The sequence below is a fragment of the Aotus nancymaae genome, unplaced genomic scaffold (assembly GCF_030222135.1).
Source record: "Aotus nancymaae isolate 86718 unplaced genomic scaffold, 86718_ANA_hifiasm-v0.15.2.pri h1tg000049l, whole genome shotgun sequence".
Taxonomy (NCBI): domain Eukaryota; kingdom Metazoa; phylum Chordata; class Mammalia; order Primates; family Aotidae; genus Aotus; species Aotus nancymaae.
In genome coordinates, this window is record NW_026988463.1 from 30,807,700 (window position 1) to 30,820,945 (window position 13,246).

The 13,246-nt window shown below is 43.4% G+C and overlaps 2 protein-coding genes and 1 long non-coding RNA gene across 3 annotated transcripts; 1 reads left to right on the forward strand and 2 right to left on the reverse strand.

Annotated features, from left to right (window-relative positions):
* Nucleotides 1–663: 663 nt before the first annotated feature.
* Nucleotides 664–8,207, reverse strand: LOC135269059 (non-histone chromosomal protein HMG-14-like). Its single transcript, XM_064362734.1, has one exon. It carries the CDS (start codon nt 6,422–6,424, stop codon nt 5,984–5,986), a length of 441 nt encoding a protein of 146 aa, XP_064218804.1. The 5' UTR covers nt 6,425–8,207; the 3' UTR covers nt 664–5,983.
* Nucleotides 664–10,337, reverse strand: LOC135269060 (uncharacterized). The gene is made up of 2 exons (XR_010337413.1): nt 8,217–10,337; nt 664–2,993 (listed from the first exon to the last, which is right to left on the reverse strand). It is a non-coding gene; the product is annotated as an uncharacterized LOC135269060 (long non-coding RNA).
* Nucleotides 10,338–10,804: 467 nt separating this feature from the next.
* On the forward strand, nt 10,805–11,533 carry LOC105709350 (tetraspanin-4-like). The gene has a single exon (XM_064362763.1). It carries the CDS (start codon nt 10,814–10,816, stop codon nt 11,531–11,533), a length of 720 nt encoding a protein of 239 aa, XP_064218833.1. The 5' UTR covers nt 10,805–10,813.
* The last annotated feature ends 1,713 nt before the right edge of the window (nt 11,534–13,246 follow it).

Here is a 13,246-nt window from a genome sequence, read left to right on the forward strand (position 1 = left end):
TTTCTGTGCTTCATCCAGCTGTCAGTCACCCCTCCTAGAGAGGTCTGCTGAAACCCGAGCACCTGGGCCATTGCCCTGCTATGGTTTTCCTGTCCTGATGAACCCCCAACACCACACCATCTCCCTGCAAGCATCCAGCTCCAGTGCCTGTTACACCTGACTTGGGCTGTGGCCTTCTGACAGCTTGCAGCCAAGCCCCAATATTAAGTCCTGTCTGTGGGAAAAACTGAGCGTGGTTTCACCTTCTGCCTGGACCCCAACGCATGTAAGCTGCATGTATTCCACTGGGGGCCTCACCAGCCACTTATTCCCAGCATAGAGCATGGTGTTGAGCATGGACAAGTAGAAGGGGCAGTAGCCCATCCACTCGCTGATCATGAGGTCCACCTTCCCAACTGGGATCTCCACCTCCTCCACCTTCCGCTTACGATGGTCACCACTGCAGAGTGGACAAGGGCAAAGAGCAAACAGGTTAGCCCTCAGGAGGTCTGCCCCTTGCCTTTCCCAGGGTCTAGAGCCTGGAGACTCCACCAGGCAGCCTGGATTTAGAGATCATAAAGAACTTGATGAGCTGAAGCCATGAACCATTTTAACACTGTTTTCAAACTTATACATTAGTCTAGATATTTTTGAGACAGGAGCAGAAATTTTACGTGGACGGTATCAGGTGATGTCAAGATTTTGTCTTTAATTGGGTGGGCTTGAAATAATAAGTAACAGTGTGGTCATCTTCTCAAAACAGCCTTATGTATTAGATAAGACACACAGAGACAGATTTACCAGGGAAATTGCATTACAGTAGAAATCTGCTTCAAATGGAGAGAACATTTAAAGTTGAGTGATGAGGACTTCTGGGTTCATTACAATAGTCTCTGTAATAAAATCATGTCAGTTGTCAGAGGGAAATCTACCACCTTAGCAAGTTTTCTACCCCACCAACCTTGCTGGGGCAATTTAGCAAGAGCTACCAAACTTACTAACTCGTATTTCACTATGTCACCAAGGGTGGTCTTAAAATCCTGGGTAAAATCAGTTCTCCTGTCTCAACCTCCCAAAGTGCTGAGATTACAGGTGTGAGTCACTGCACCCGGTTATCAGTGCTATTTTGATAGGAATTGCACTGAACCTGTAGATTGCTTTGGTTATATAAAATATTTTACTTTCTCAGAAACAGTTTGATCCTTTCAGGTCTTGTTTTCATGATTTGTTGAGTTCTCTATCCAATGACCTGTGAGCTTTGAGCATTTCAACTTTGGCTGATGAGATCAGCCACTGTTACCCACCCTGTGTGAGTGCCCAGCGTCATTCCCTACAATCCTTTCTGATGATCTTTCTCAGCCTCAAGTAGAGTCCTCACCCATATGCAGTGATTGATACTCCACTGAAGATGCTGAGAGGACCCTCTGCCAATCTCTAGTGTTCTCTCTGTCAGAAGCTCTCTCCTCTCTCCTTCTCTGTCTTGTAAACTCTAGCTATGCTGGTCTCTGTGGACTCTCAGCTCTGTCTCCTCAACTTGGGGAGTCCTCTAGGCTCTGCCTGGGTTCCACTCCCTGAGCAGTTGTCTGGAAAATAGGTTAAGACACTGAACCTGGAAATTCCTAGGAATTGTTAGAGTAGGTAGTCAGGTGGACATGAGAGACTCTCCACCCACAGGAATGTCAGGCTACTATCAGGTGATGGTCAGACCATTGTTACACTGTCTCTCTGAAATAACAATTGGGCCAGTTGTGGTGGTTCACACCTGTAATTACAGTACTTTGGGAGGCTGAGACAGGTGGTTCAACTGAGGTCAGGAGATCAAGACCAGCCTGGCCAACATGGCAAAGCCCCATCTCTGCTTAAAATACAAAAATTAGCTGGGCATGTTGGTGCAGACCTGTAATCTCAGCTACGCAGGAGGCTGAGGCAGGATAATTGCTTGAACCCGGGAGACAGAGATTACAGTGACCTGAGATAGCACCACTGCACTCCAGCCTGGGTGACAGAGTGAGACTCTGTCTCAAAAACAAAAATGAAGCCAGAAGCAAACAAACAAAAAGAAGATAAAAATAAAGTAACAATTTGTCGCAGTGGACCCAAGGGAAAGGCAGTCTCCCAATGGATAGAAACACTTGAAGCCGGTGATCAGCTGCTTCCTGATAAGATCTCAGGAGTTGGGCAAGTGGGCTCAAGCATGCAGAGTAAGGCAAAATGGCAGAATCAGGGAGAAGGGACACAACCCCCCAGAAGCATGCCAGTGTATAAAACCCCAAGTCAAAGGTTGAATGGTGCACTTGATCTGTCATGTTGCCCACCTGGTTTTCTTCCAAGTGTCCATGACTTCCTTTCACTCCTGCTCTAAAACTTGTCTGGGTTTCTTCCTCTGCCTTAGGCCCTTCAGTCAAATTCCTTCTTCTTAGAAGGCTAGAATTGAAGTTGCTGCAGACCAGAGTTGCCTCTGCTAACAGGCTCACCTCATTTGTATTCACTGTCCTTCATTTTCTGATGTTCATTGTTTTCAAAACTGTTATTGCATGTATTTTGTCCAGGTCTATTGTTTCAAGCAGGAGGTAAATCTTGTCCCTGTTATTCCACCTTGGCAACCAGCAGAAGTCCTTTTTCCCAACTTTTTTTTTTTTTTTGAGATGGAGTCTTGCCCTGTCACCAGGCTTGAGTGCAATGGTGCAATTTCAGCTCACTGCAACCTCTGCCTCCTGGGTTCAAGTGATTCTTCTACCTCCGCCTCCTGAGTAGCTGGGACCACAGGCACATGCCACCATGACTGGCTATTTTTTGCATTTTTAGTAGAGACGGGGTTTCACCATGTTGGCCAGGATGGTCTCGATGTCTTGACTTCGTGATCTGCCTGCCTCGGCCTCCCAAAGTGCTGGCATTACAGGCATGAGCCACCATACCTGGCCAATAATCTTATTTTTAATCAGCAGTTTAGCAGTCTTGATTTCATCTGACACCTTATGTCTTCATTGCCATGAGTTGTAACATATTCCCAGTATCTGTCAATTAACATGTACATTTTTAGAAGACAATACTGTGTTTACCAAAACTCTACTAATTTTATCACCTAAAAATGGTCCTGACTTTCTTCAAGTTTACTGTCCACCCAAGAGATCTCTTATGAGACTCTCTTCTTACCAGTATAAGATTGCTACCACTCAATTGTCAAGAAAAAATCACCACTTTAATCACTTTATGACAAACATGAAGTTGCATCAAAATAATCCATGTCGATCTTTCTTCTGCGATGTATTACTAACTTACTACAAAGATACTCTCAAATGCCTAGAAAAATACTCTCTCCAATAATAAAGACAATTCCCCTAAGGTTTTCTCAGAATATCTCCAATAGCAGAATATCTTGTAAAAGTTCACAAGAGAATTTTGCAGTTGCTATTTCATGTTACTTAGTTTGAACAGGCATCACAGTTTAGCAACTGAATTTAATCCAGGACTTAGAACAGTTTGGCTTCATGACATAGAGAAATAGAAACCACCCTATTCACTAAGATTCCTTTAAGGTGGGAGTGTGTACAACTATATATTCCTGGTCACTTATCACTATACTGCTCCATAAATATGCATAAGCAGGCAATGCCAAATTTTTGACAGTTAGCATTTCTGCGTAATAATCAGCAATTAATGGCTGACATAAACATTGCTCTAAAGCTGCCTCATGTATATGATTTTGTAGACTTTAGTGTCTATGTGATGGTGTAGTTGGTTAAGTGATTTCTCCAAAGGCTTACTCTAGCAAGAAAACACATTTATTTTAGGAGCAAGACCCAAACATCAAAGAGCTCCTCCTGGCATACATTGGCATCCTTGGCACCCTTTGGTTCTACTAAGAATTTGGAACCAGAAGCAGTGATGGGATCATATTAAATTAATAGCTTAATGTTCTTCAAATATTAAGCTCACACTCTGGTATTGCTAACAGAATAGTTGGACATGGACTGATAATATGTGTACATATCAGCCTGCTATCAATCATTCAGTAAAGGTATGAAGGTGCTCTTTTATATATATATGTTTTAAGTTCTGGGGTACATGTGCAGAACATGCAGGTTGGTTACATGGGTATACATGTTTCATGGTGATTTGCTGCAACCATCACCCTGTCATCTACATTAAGTATTTCTCCTAATTTTAGCCTTCCCCAGTCTCCCCACACCCTGCTATTCCTCCTTTTGCCTCCCCACGCTCTGACAGGTCCTGGTGTGTGATGTTCCCCTCCCTGTGTCCATGTGTTCTCATCGTTCAACACCCACTTATGAGTGAGAACATGTGGTGTTCGGTTTTCTGCTCTTGTGTCATCTTTGTGAGATTGATGGTTTCCAGATTCATCCATTTCCCTCAAAGGACATGAACTCATTTTTTATGGCTGCATAGTATTCCATGTTGTATATGTGCATATTTTCTTTATCTAGACTATCATTGATGGACATTTGGGTTGGTTCAAAGTCTTTGCTATTGTTAACAGTGCCACAATGAGCATAGGTGTGCATATGTCTTTATAACAGAACAATTTATAATCCTTTGAGTATATACCCAGTAATGGGATTGCTGGGTCAAATGGCATTTCTATTTCTAGATGCCTGAGAAATTGCCACACTGCCTTCTACAATGGTTGCACTAATTTACACTCCCACCAAGTGTAAAAGCATTCCTATTTCTCCACATCCTCTCCAGCAACTGTTGTCTCCAGATTTTTTAATGATCTCCATTCTAACTGGTGTGAGATAGTGTCTTAATGTGGTTTTGATTTGCATTTGTCTAATGATCAATGATGAGCATTTTTTCATATGTTTGTTGGCCACATAAATGTCTTTTTTTGAAAAGTGCCTGTTCATATCTTTCACCCACTTTTTGATGAAGTTGTTTGTTTTTTTCTTGTAAATTTTCTTTAGTTCTTTGTAGATGCTGAATATTAGCCCTTTGTCAGATGGGTAGCTTGTGAAAATTTTCTCCCATTCTGTTTTTTGCTGGTTCACTCTAACGATTATTTCTTTTGCTGTCAGGAAGCTCTGGAGTTTAATTAGATTCCATTTGTCTATTTTGGCTTTTGTTGCCATTGTTTTTGGTGTTTTACTCATGAAGTCCTTGCCTATGCCTATGCCCTGTACAGTATTGCTTAGGTTTTCTTCTGGATTTTTATGGTGTTATGTCTTATGTTGAAATCTTTTTTTTTGCTGTTTCATGATTGAGATTTTATTGGTTGAGGATCAGTACAGACATTTCAATTTGTACACAATTCTTAACATATGTAACGAAAATCTAAAAAGCCATGTATTGTAATTCTTTTTTAAAATTATTCCAATGACTTTCCAGCTTAAAATTTAGATGCAAATTTTCCTTAAGAGGCCATCAAGTACCTGTATCTTCACATGTTGATAAGCTGTTAAATACATCCCAACAATTCATGACTGAATAGCATGCACACTACATGTTCAAATTTTTAATCATCACAGCACAGTAAAAAAGTTATTAGAAAAACAGGACTGCCACACCAAAGATGTTACAGAGTGCCCACAATTCTGACAGGGAGAGGCACAATCAGAGTGGTTTTCTCTAGGAAACAATTCTACTAAAAAACAACATGGGAATAGAAGTAATTTAAAATGTTCAAGACATTAAATGTAGGACTGACCCCATATTGCCATTTAACATGCTTTGTATTATAGGATATAAAAACTAATCCCCCATCTATGGAATGTTAAGCTGGCACCCGAGACAGTAAAGCCTCCCATAATTCAATATCCCACACTATTTTCTGGTTGTACCAAAAAATAAACAACCAGAAAATGATTTCACCACTTAAAAAACAGCACTTACACTTTAAAAATGGGATGAGGTGGGATTCCCTCCTTCTTAAAAATGTTTCTAGAGCTACTAAAAAACTTGCATTTACAAAATAGTTGATAAAAATATTCCTCTGGATTGTACAAGAAGGGAGACAGGGACCATTGATAAGACATGGTGTATGGTATTAATCAGACTTGGCTTCTTTCTCTCCTGCTTCATCAGAGGCTGGACTCTCCTCAGTTTTCATTTCCCCATTTTCTGCAGGTATATCTTTAGTTTCTTGGTTAGCCACTTCAACCTGTTTTCCCTTTGCTCCCCTTTTCCCTTTTGTTTGCACTTTTTTGTCTGAAGATTTATTCTTTGCTGCTGCCTTTTTCAGCTTCACTTCCACTTTTGCAGGAGGTTTCACTGAAAACCACGTGGATCTCCTCTTGGGCTCTTCCTTGGCGGCCCCTTTGGCAGAGCTGACCTTCCTTTGGGCATCCTGGTGGTGGGGAGGTGTGTGCTGGGTGCCTGCAGGCCGTGGCATGCCAAAAGTCTTTGTTATGTTTAAATCTTTAATCCATCTAAAGTTAATTTTTGTGTAAAGTGTAAGGAAGGGGTCCAGTTTCAGCTTTCTGTACATAGCTAGCCAGTTGTCCCAACACCATTTCTTAAACAAGAAATCCTTTCCCCATTGCTTGTTTTTGGCAGATGTGTCAAAGATCAGATGGTTTTAGATGTGTGGCATTAATTCCAAGGCCTCTGTTCTGTTCCATTGGTCTATATCTCTGTTTTGGTACCAGTGCCATGCTGTTTTGATTACTGTAGCCTTGTAGCATAGTTTGAAGTCAGTTAGTGTGATGCCTCCAGCTCTGTTCTTTTTGCTTAGGATTATCTTGGCTATGTGAGCTTTTTGTTTGTTTTTTCATATGAAGTTTAAGGTGGTTTTCTCCAGTTCTCTGAAGAAGGTCAATGGTAGCTTCCTGGGGATAGTATTGAATCTATAAATTACTTTGGGCAGTATGGCCATATTCACAATATTGATTCTTCATAACCATGAGCACGGAATATTTTACCATCTGTTTGTGTCCTCTATTATTTCCTTGAGCAGTGGTTCATAGTTATCCTTGAAGAGGTCCTTTACATCCTTTGTTAGTTGTATTCCTAGGTATTTTATTCTCTTGTAGCAATTGTGAATGGGAGTTCACTCATGATTTTGCTCTCTGTCTGTTATTGGTGTATAGGAAAGCTTATGATTTTTGCACATTGATTTTGTATCCTGAGATTTTGCTAAAGTTGCTTATCATCTTAAGGTGATTTGGAGCTGAGACAATGGGGTCTTCTAAATATGCAAGCATGTCTTCTGCAAATAGAGACAATTTGACTTCCTCCCTTCCTAATTGAATACCTTTATTTTCTTTCCTGATTGCTAAGGCTAGCACTACCAATACTATGTTGAATAGGAGTGGTGAGAGAGGGCACACTTGCCTAGTACCAGTTTTCAAAGGGAATGCTTCCAGTTTTTGCCCATTCAGTATGATATTGGCTGTGGGTTTGTCATAAATATCTTTTATTATTTTGAGATATGTTCCATCGACACCTAGTTTAATGAGCATTTTTAGCATAAAGGGCTGTTGAATTTTGTCAAAGGCCTTCTCTACATCCATTAAGATGGTCATGTGTTTTTTTCCTTTGGTCCTATTTATGTGATAGATTATGTTTATATATTTGTGTATGTTGAACCAGCCTTGCATCCCTGAGATGAAGCCTACTTGATCATGATGGATAAGCTTTTTCATGTTCTGTTGCATTTGTTTTGCCAGTATTTTATTGAAGATTTTGGCATCAATGTTCATCATGTATATTGTCCTGAAGTTTTCTTTTTTAGTTGTGTCTCTTCCAGGTTTGAGTATCAGGATAATGTTGGTCGCATAAAGTGAATTAGGGAGGATTCCCTCTTTTTGTATTTTTTGGAATAGTTTCTGAAGAAATGGTACCAGCTCAACTTCAGGTCTTATTATTGCTCTATTCGGGGATTTAACTTCTTCCTGGTTTAGTCTTGAGAGGTGTAAGTGTCCAGGAATTTATCCATTTCTTCTAGATTTACTGGTTTATGTGCATAGAGCTGTTCGTAGTAATCTTTGATGATAGTTTGTATTTCTGTGAAATCGGTGATGATATTCCCTTTATTTTTTGTTGCATTTACTCGATTCTTCTCTCTTTAGTTTGCTGGTCTTTGTGGGGGTGGGACCCACCCAGCCATTTCACTTGGCTCCCCACCTTCAGCTCCCCCTCTTTCTGGGTAGTGGCAAGCTCTGTCTCACAGGCACTCCAGAAGTTGGATGTGAAACTATATCAATTCCAGAACGATTCTAGAACAATTGCTAGAACACTTCTATCCAGAAGACAGCCAAGAAACTGTCCTGTTCACTTACCCTCACAGCCCAGTGGTCTCTGCCAAGGGAATAGTGACCATCAGAGAATTTCTGGTGTCATGCTGAGAAGAGAAACATTCCTTTGTGGCTGGCTTGGAATTAAATCATAGAAGGATAGGTTTGCTGAAAAGAATACACATTTCAAAGTGCTTGCAAAAAACAGAACACTTCAAAAAGTTAGACCCAGAATTACATGACCCAAACAATTCCACTCCAAGGTATTGAATTAAAAACAGGTGTTTTTAAGTAAAAGAATTAAAAACAGGGTTCATAGGTAGATGAAAGGATAAAGAAGTGGTCCAACCCCAGAATGAAATATGATTCAGCCACAGAAAGGAAGAAAGCACTGATCCAGGCTGCCACATGGATGAATCCTGAAAACATTTTGCTGAATGAGAGAGGCCAGACACAAAAGGCCATGTTAAATGATTCCATGGATATGAAATGTCCAATACAAGAAAATCTATTGACAGAAATAAAATTGGTGGTTGCCAGAGACTGGGACAGGGGAATCAAGGAGTGGTGACTTAATGAAGATGGGGTCTCATTTTAAGGTAATGAAAATGTTTTAGAAACAGATAATTGGTCATAATTGTACAAAATTGTGGATGCAGTAAATGCCACTGAATAGTTCACTTTAAAATTATTAATTTTTCATTATGTGAATTTCACTGGAATAAAAAGGGAGCACTAGAGGAAACATAGAGATATACACATACATGCACACGCACACACACATGCTATTAGAAGAATGTGAATTTGATGGACTTGGACACTCACAAATTTAGACGGTGGCATGCTCAAATTCAGATTGCTCATGGTAACTTTGTGGCTGCTCTGTGCACAGGCCACCAGTCTCAGTGCAACACAGAAACCCTACAAGTACAAAGAAAAGAAAGGAGTAAGCAGCATATTGCCAGTGACGGCAGGGGGAGCTGTCTCCAACAGCGGCTTTAGGGAAAGAAGTGGTCCATTTCAACAATGAAGACTGCACAAAAGCCCCCGAGAATGTCGGGATGAACTGGACTCACCTTAGGGACACCATTCAGATGAACACAATAAAATGCACTTAGCCCACTGCATCTGGAACTCTGTAAAATTTCAGATGCGGCTATTTTCCAAAAATTATGAGTTCACCACATTTAGGAAATGTTAGATTGCATAAAGCAACAAAATTACATGCTTAAGGTGACAAATAAGGAACCAAACATATGCTGAATTTGTGTTTGTTTCTTTTAAAGATGGGATCTCGCTCTGTTACCCAGGCCCAGAGTGCAGTGGTGCAATAATGGCTCAATGCAGCCTCAAACTCCAGGGCTCAAGTGATCCTCCTGTCTCAGCCTGCTGAATAGCTAGGACCACCAGCATGCACCACCAGGCCCAGCTAATTTTTTTTATTTTTTTTTTAAGAGATGGAATCTTGCTATGTTGCTGAGTCCAGTCTCAAATTTTTGTCCTCTTGCCTTAGCTTCCCAAGTAGCCAGGATTATAGGTGTGAGCCACTGCACCTAGCTATATGTTGGATTTTTTAAAAAAAGTGATCTGAAATACACACAGTTGGCTGAAAATTTATATCTGTAGTTCACCATGACCCCTTCAGCCTTGCTAAACAGCATTCCCTGCTCACCCCTAGCAGTCTGACATGGACCCCAGTCCCCACAAAGGACAAAGAACTTGACTATCAGGTACCTCTACTCTGAACCCAGAACCCACCATACCACAGGCTCAGGGGACTTGATGCATCACCATTTTTTAAAATTAATTAACTGGCCTAAGAACATGGATAGTTTTAAAGCTATAAATACAGTTACAGTTTTAAAAATGTCTTCAAAATGTTAAGTGCTAAGATCAGCCTTTCTCAGCCTGCTGTTTTCAGAAGCCCTTGTAGAGTATAGACAATTATACGGCGGTGTTGAGGAAGGGGGAACTTTATTCCTGCAAGGTGTGAGGAAAGATAAAAAATAATACATAGATACTTTAAAAAAAAAAAAAAAAAGAAAAGAAAAAAAATGGTTGGCCTGATAGTTTGACTCACACCTGTAATCCTGGCACTTTTGGAGGCTGAGGTGGCTGGATCATGAGATCAGGAGTTCAAGACAAGCCTGGCCAAGATCCTGTCTCTAATAAAAATACAAAAAAAAAGACGCGGGGCCGCAGCGTGCGAGCCTGGCAGGTGTCTGGGTACCGCCCGCCGCGCACCCCGCCGTCACTGCGGCGGCAGGAGCGGGAACGGGAGCAGGGCTGGAGCGAGCGGGCTGGAGCGGGCGGGATGGAGCTTTCCGGGGTGGAGGGCGCGGGGCGCTAAGCTGCGGCCCCGGCACCTGGGCGTGATGCGCCACTCCAGCACGAACGAGTCCACGTACCGGCGCAGCCCCTCGCCGGAGGGCAAGAAGCCGGGCTTCGCGCGCAGATGCCCGTTCCGGCGCTACAGCGGCCTGTGCGGAGAGGCCAGGAACGGCGGCGCCTTCTTCGGCCTGCACACAAACCCCGACCCCAAATCCTCCCAGGCGCGCTACACATCGCCCAAGGGCAACAAGTACGTGGTCTTCTACCTTTACCTCTCCTTCATCTTCCTCCTAGAGCTGAAGCGCTGCGGCATGGCGCACGCCTGCCTCCAGGCCGTGAAGTACCTCATGTTTGCCTTCAACCTGCTCTTCTGGCTGGGAGGCTGTGGCATGCTGGGCGTTGGCATCTGGCTGGTGGCCACACAGGGGAGCTTCGCCACACTGTCCTCCTCCTTCCCATCCCTGTCGGCCGCCAACCTGTTCATCATCGTCACTGGCACCTTTGTCATGGCCATTGGCTTCGTGGGCTGCCTGGGTGGTATCAAGGAGAACACGTGCCTCCTGCTCACCTTTTTCCTGCTGCTGCTGCTGGTGTTCCTGCTGAAGGCCACCATCGCCATCCTCTTCTTCGCCTACACGGACAAGATTGACAGGTACACCCAGCGAGAAGTGAAGAAAGGCCTACACCTGTATGGCACGCAGGGCAACGTGGGTCTCACCAACGCCTGGAGCATCATCCAGATTGATTTCCACTGTTGTGGCATCTCCAACTACAGCGACTGGTTTGAGGTGTACAATGCCACACATGTGCCCGACTCGTGCTGCCTGGAGTTCAGTGAGAGCTGCGGGCTGCACGCACCCAGCACCTGGTGGAAGGCACCCTGCTCCGAGACAGTGAAGGTGTGGCTGCAGGAGAATCTGCTGGCCGTGGGTGTCTTTGGGCTGTGCACGGCGCTGGTGCAGATCCTGGGCCTGACCTTCACCATGACCATGTACTGCCAGGTGCTCAAGGCAGACAGCTACTGCACGTAGGCCACCCGACGCCAGCTTTTCTGCCACAGGACACCCACGGGGAGATGGCCGCACCCACAGCTGCCTTTCCCACCATCAGCCTCAGTGCTCTGCCCCATGCTGGGAGGGAGGGGAGGGACAGATGCCTGGAACCTGTTTCTAGAAGGCCCTGGCTTGGGTGGCTTCAGGGCCTCCGGAACCCCCAGGAGGGGATGGCCACAGACTGGCTGCAGAACCCAGGGCAGGGGTGGGAGGGGCTTCCAGCAGTTTTTGTATCTATTATTCTCCAGAGCGGTGTTCACACGGGAGCCGGCCTGTGGCCCCTGGCCTCCCGGGACATGGGTTGGGGCTGCAGGGGCCAGGTCTCAGCATCCTGGAGGTGGCCCCACTGGTCCTGGTGCTCCAGGCTGGGCCTCGGGCCTCTCACCTACATTCCACAGCAGCGATGGGTCTCCTGGTGCATCTCTTAATAAAGTGGAAGCAGACAAAAAAAAAAAAAATAGAGAATCATGTTGGCAGGTGCCTGTAATCCCAGTTACTTGGAAGGCTGAGACAGAGAACTCCTTGAACTCAGGAGACAGAGGTTGCAGCGAGCCAAGATCACACCACTGCACTCCAGCCTGGGTGACATAATGAGATTCTATCTCAAGAAAAAAAAAAAAAAAAAAAAAGGTTATAGGAAACTGTGTTAAGGAAAGTCAAATTTCTTTTCCACAGGAATTCTAGTAGTGATGGAGTGTGGTGGTCATGCGTGTAATCCCAGCCCTTAGGGAGGCTGAGATGGGAGAATCACATGAGCCTTGGAATTTGAGATCAACCTGGGCAACATAGTGAGATCTCATCTCTACAAAAAATAATAAAATATTATCCAAGTATGGCGGTAAATGCCTATGGTCCCAGCTACACAGGAGGCAGAGGCAGGAGGATCACACGAGCCCAGAAGGTGGAGGGTGCATTAAACCTTAATTGTGCCACTGCATTCCAGCATGGGTATCAGAGCAAGGCTCAAAAAATTAGAAAAAATAAAGAAAAAACATGGAAATGTGCACTGTGAATCTCAAAGAAGGGAGGTACAAGTAAAGGTGCCTTCCTCAAAGGCTGGAATACAAGCCATGGCACAGCACAAACAAGGTCCCTTCTAAAAAAAGTCATATACAACCACCTAAAATCACTTACAAGTACAGGCTACACATCCCTCATCAGAAATGCTTGGGATCAGAAGAGTTCTTGGTTTTACACTTTTGAATACCTGCATTATACTCACCAGTTGAACATCACTAATTTACAAATCCAAAATCCAAAATGCTCCAATGAGCATCTCCTTTCAATGTTGTGCCCTCACTCAAAAAGTTTCAGATTTTGAAGCATTTTGAATTTTGGAGTTTTGGCTTTAGGATGTTCAACCTAAAATTTCGCTTATAGAAAATTATTGAAACAACAAAATTATCATAATGGAGAACAGACGAGTCAGTGTTCACCAGGAGTTAGTGAGGGCATGACTATGAAAGGGGCAGGAGAAAGGCTTGATCTGGGTGCAGAAATAGTTCGGTGTCTCGATTGTGGTGTTGGTTACACAAATCCATATGAATGATAAAAACTATAGACACACCCCCACAAAAATGAGTGCATATAGAACTGCTCAACTCTGATTAAGGTCTTCAGTGTTACACTGATGTCTAGTTTCTGGCTCTGATCACTGTGCTGTTGTTAACTAAGATGCCATCAATACGGAGA